Raw genomic sequence first — 4,834 nt, 5'->3', positions numbered from 1 at the left:
GGGTTATGGTTTTTATAGGAAAAATTCGGATAATTCTTCCATCCAGAGTTGTAAGTGTTTGAAAATGGGTTACCTTGGGCGTAATTCACTTGGTCGGTGTTCAGGTCGTTCAAAAGGTTACACTTTATCGAATCGTGTCCTTTAGATCCACAAAGTTCGCACTCTGTGTGGACTACCGCTGCGGTATTAGTGTTTGTAGACATATGTTCGATCTTAAGGGCTAAAGCATCCATTTTCGCCTGCATCATGTCCAGAGAGCTTACCTCATGTATTCCACCTTAGGTATCCTTTTTCTCTATTGATGCTCGTTCAGTTCCCCATTGGTAATGGTTTTGGGCCATATCCTCAATTAGGTCACAAGCTTCAGGGTAAGGTTTGTTCATCAGCGCGCCACCAGCGACATCGTCGATGCTCATCTTTGTGTTATAATGGAGTCCATTGTAGAAGGTATGAACGATCAGTCATTGTTCTAGGTCATGGTGTGGACAGACTCTTAATAGCTCTTTATATCTCTCCCAAGCTTCAAAAAGCGATTCTCCTTGGTTTTGAGTAAATCTACTTATTTGGTTTCGAAGAACAACAGTCTTACTAGGGGGAAAATATCTAGCAAGGAATACTCTCCTAAGGTCTTACCAGGTAGTTATTGAGTTAGCTGGAAGTGAATCTAACCATGAACGTGCTCTATCCCTGAGGGAGAAAGGAAATAATCTCAAACGAATCGCATCTGGTGATGCACCGTTGGATTTAAAGGTGTCGGCCAGTTGGATAAAGACTTTTAAATGTTGGTTTGGGTTCTCAGTAGCGAGACCCGCGAATTGGCTATGTTGCACTAATTGCAGCAAGTATGGTTTTAGTTTGAAATTGTTGGCAGGAATAAGGGGGTTTACTATACTCGAACTAGGTTCCTCGTCAGAGGGTTGGGCAAATTCCTTAAGAGGTCTCCGGTCGCGATTCTCAGCCATAACTTTCTTAATTCAGATGAGTAAGAGGCGTGTACGAGTGTAACGTTCGGGTTCCGCTAAAGGATCTACTAAATTTCCGGTACTACTGGTTCTTCGCATTTACCGGCTAATAATGCCTTAGTCTAGACGGTGTAACAACAGGGTACAAAATTTGACGAAGTTAGTCCCCGGCAACGGCGCCAAAAACTTGATCGTTGTGTTCGCAAGTGCACGAATCGCGTCAGAGTAATATAAAAGAATATCAATCCCACAAAGACCAAATCGTCAATCTATCGATTACTATCGTTATGATGTTTATCTAAGGCAGTATAAAAGAGATATTGATGTTGTAAAATAACAGTAAATAAATAAAATAAATACAGTGCAGGTAAAGACAAATTTGAATGTATTTCACGTCAGTTAAGTGATGTTTCGATTGTCTAAATAGAATTACTTATAAGGCAATATTTTCTACTCTTTGAAAGAATCTATTTAACAGGAATTGTCGCTTTCGCGTATTCAGAACCGAGTTTACCCTTAAATTAAGGCTTTCTATTGTCACTTATAAAAGGTGTGCAGAACGCTAAAGTAGTAAACTTACTTTTTAAGAAATAAGACTCGTAAACTTAGTTGAAAAGTGATTTTGATTTGGAAAGTTTACCCAAGGAGTTTCCTGATTTTAAATCTATCAATGCGTCCAAAAATAGTTTCAAAAATTGTTTTTCCTTAAAGTGATAAAAATTCCTAGTTAACTAAGTCAGGGTGCTTTCGCACTCCTTGAGTAGTTAAAACTAACCAAGTTTATTTCAGAAAACACAAATTAAAAATCAAAACAGCCTTTAAAGCATTTCTACATATTCAATATGTGAAACATCTCTTTAACCGCGATCCTTACATTCTAATCTTTGAAAGATTTAGCCAGACATGGTAATACCAACAAACACAACGATATCGATCATGATGAAAATTTGTTTTAGAATGTAAGGCGTAAAGAACGAGTAAAGCGCGGACAGAAATTAAATAAAGTAAAGCGTGGACAGAAATTAAATAAAGTAAAGCGTAGACAGAAATTAAATAAAGTAAAGCGTAGACAAGTAAAATAAATAAAAGCGATAAAATAAGAACCTGCTCCAAACGGAGGCTTTAAATCTGGTACAAAGAAAATAAACCTCCGACTCTGAAGATAAAGACGACAGCAACTCGAAGTGACCCAACTCAATCTCACTAAGGTGCGATAACCCCCCGATGTGACGGATTACCGCTTTACAGATGATAAATATAGTCTTAGTGTTGTAAACTAAGTTGGATCATTTGAAAATTAAATGAAACGGCCTATTTATAGAGGATTCCAACAGCTTGCAAAGACCATGGTGCCCCTCAACTTCTCCTTAGTGGGAACGTGAATTGCAAAGGTGGCGTCTGCCACCCCTTCATGGGGCCCGCCATGTGTGGAAATGGGAAAGATCATGGGAACATGGCGGTTACCTTCTGGTTGAGGGCTGATGAGTCATGGCTTCTCCTATAGCGGCCGCTATGTGCAACGGCATGTGTATAATATTTGCTAAAAAAACCCTAATTTTTGATCTTTTTGCTTCGTTTCTTCTAAAAGGGTCCCGAAAGAGCTAAATATCTGAAAACAACATAAAAGAGAGCATAACACAAGCAAAATGATAATAAAGACCTGATAAACATGTGAAATCCGAGTCAAAAACACGGTGTGATTCAGTGTGATCAGCTTCGCTAAGTCGTGTTCTCATTTTTCGAGTTACGACAATCTCCGCTAACATATGCAAACTAACATCCCTAACCTTTATTATATTGTATTTTTAATCAACGTGAGACTTTTGATATTTCCCAATAAACTCACTCTGGCCAACACTATTAAGTTTAGTGTGTTAATTTAAACCGTGGGTGACCAATTTGTCGATATATGAAACTTGTTTTTCATACTCCCATTTACGCCGGGCACAATTGTCGCTATAAGGGTTTTTTTTTGTTGCTTTGATTTTTGTGTCACAGTAAAAATGACATGAAATGGATACGGTGTAAATACAGAATAGGAATTTCAGTATCAAAATAGCTCATCTGTTTTCCAAATTGCACAGACTGCCTCATTTTAAAAGCAGAGTTTATGTTCTGTTTTCGTTTTTCTGTTTTGCATATGTTTTTTATTTTTTATACACAGATCCTTGTTCTCATTTAGGTTCTTAACTCTTAGGTGGCATCATTACCCCCATGGCTATTAAATATTAGAAGAATGAGCTTGAAGAGAGGTGTTGCTTAACCTTTACAAGTACAAAATGAATGATGGCTTAACACAAGCTTTTTCTATAGATCCTAAAAGGTAATGAGTAGATGTTCTGGTTAGTGAGATTCTCTCTGTTTTCATTTCCATTCTCTTCTCTCTACTTCCCTCCTTTTCTTTTAGTTTTATCTGAATAAAGTTAAAACACCAAATCATGAAGCTTGGATATATATACACTTAGTTGAAATTAGATAGATATACTATTCATGAATTATTAAATTAAAGTATTAAACACAAAAACACACCTCATTATTATTAAATAAAAAAAAGGCTTCCACACACAATACATGCTTGTATTACTGTAAATCATCATTATTCATTGATGAAAACAGCTATGCGTTTAATCAAACTCTTAGCTTTAGCACAATCTGGATTAAAAATATGAAAAACATGATCCTCCTCTTGAGTTTCATAGAATTCAGCAGTTCCTTTCCAACTACTATTAACCAATTTCTTATGATAAAGTTTCCCTCTTTCTCTCAATATATCTTTCTCAGCAACAGTAACAAGCACTTTTTCAACACACAATCCTTCAATTCCAGGTGCTTCTTCTACAAACGGATTAATCAGAGGATCATCACTTCCTTTATCAGAAGGACAAACAAATTCCCACCATTTATCAACCATTTTCTTCCTTTCAGAATCACTTATCTCCACGCCAATTGGTTCCTTCCCCCAGAAATAAGGATTCACCATAATAAGACCCAAAATCTTGAAGTTCACGAAATTGTGATCCTTTAAACACATGTAGTGTCCCATGTTAGCACCAGCACTGTCACCTGCTAAGAAAACTCGGTTAAAGTCAACTTTTTCTTTGATCCAGTTTTCTTTTTCTTGGCCGTTGAAGCCGTTGAAGCCGTCGAAGCCGTCTTCGACGGCGTGTGAAGCAACCCATTGAAGTGCTTCCCAAGAATCATCGTAGGCGATTGGAAGTGGATGTTCTGGTGCTAACCGGTAGTTAACAGAGATAGCGATGATGTTTGCTTCGGCAACAAGGTTGTTGAGGGAGTTATGGTAAAGAGGATCAGAAGGTGAAGATATGCAATAGGCACCACCGTGGAGGTAGAGAATTAAAGGAAGTTTTGTTGAAGTTTTGGTGGGTGAGTAGAGTCTTGCTGTGACACCGGTTTTGGGGAGGATTGTGATGTCTTTGGAGATAACGTTTGTTTGAGGATCGATGCCGGGAGGAGCAACGTCAATGCCGACTAGTCTCTCGACGGTTCCGTTTTTGTGGACACGGAGGTAAGGAGGAACGTCGATGGAGATTTGAGGATCCATTTATGGAGAGAAGAGAAAGATTGGGAGTGAGAGAGCGTGTTGAAGATGATGCTATTATTTAAGAACTTGTTTGTCTCAAAAGTCATAAGAGAAGTCTTTGTTAGGTGGCAATAATTTTCAATGGAATGTGGAACCCACACTTTGTTAGGTATTACTTCCCTATTTTATTTAAGTGTTAATTTTTTTGGTTTTTCTACCGAGATAACCCAGTTTTTTGAAAAAATTCCCCAAATACCCCACGTTTCAAAAAAATTCTCAAACTACCCCACTTTTAGGAGGTGTCGCCAATTGGATTGGCGACTCCTCTTAA

The 4,834-nt window shown here is 37.9% G+C and overlaps 1 protein-coding gene and 1 non-coding gene across 2 annotated transcripts; one reads left to right on the top strand and one right to left on the bottom strand.

Annotated features, from left to right (window-relative positions):
- The first annotated feature begins 472 nt into the window (after positions 1-472).
- LOC127089500 (small nucleolar RNA R71) lies at positions 473-578 on the top strand. Its single transcript, XR_007791086.1, has one exon. It is a non-coding gene; the product is annotated as a small nucleolar RNA R71 (small nucleolar RNA).
- Positions 579-3,473: 2,895 nt separating this feature from the next.
- LOC127088167 (probable carboxylesterase 2) lies at positions 3,474-4,597 on the bottom strand. The gene has a single exon (XM_051029089.1). It carries the CDS (start codon positions 4,522-4,524, stop codon positions 3,559-3,561), a length of 966 nt encoding a protein of 321 aa, XP_050885046.1. The 5' UTR covers positions 4,525-4,597; the 3' UTR covers positions 3,474-3,558.
- Positions 4,598-4,834: the final 237 nt, after the last annotated feature.

Source organism: Lathyrus oleraceus, chromosome 5 (assembly GCF_024323335.1).
Source record: "Lathyrus oleraceus cultivar Zhongwan6 chromosome 5, CAAS_Psat_ZW6_1.0, whole genome shotgun sequence".
Taxonomy (NCBI): Eukaryota; Viridiplantae; Streptophyta; class Magnoliopsida; order Fabales; family Fabaceae; genus Lathyrus; species Lathyrus oleraceus.
The sequence above is the reverse complement of the archived record's forward strand: the minus strand, read 5'-3'. Positions and strand labels throughout refer to the sequence as shown.

What these genes read in the sequence shown, in the direction of transcription:
- LOC127088167 (XM_051029089.1), bottom strand. Translation starts at nt 4,524, where the DNA reads ATGGATCCTCAAATCTCCATCGACGTTCCTCCTTACCTCCGTGTCCAC.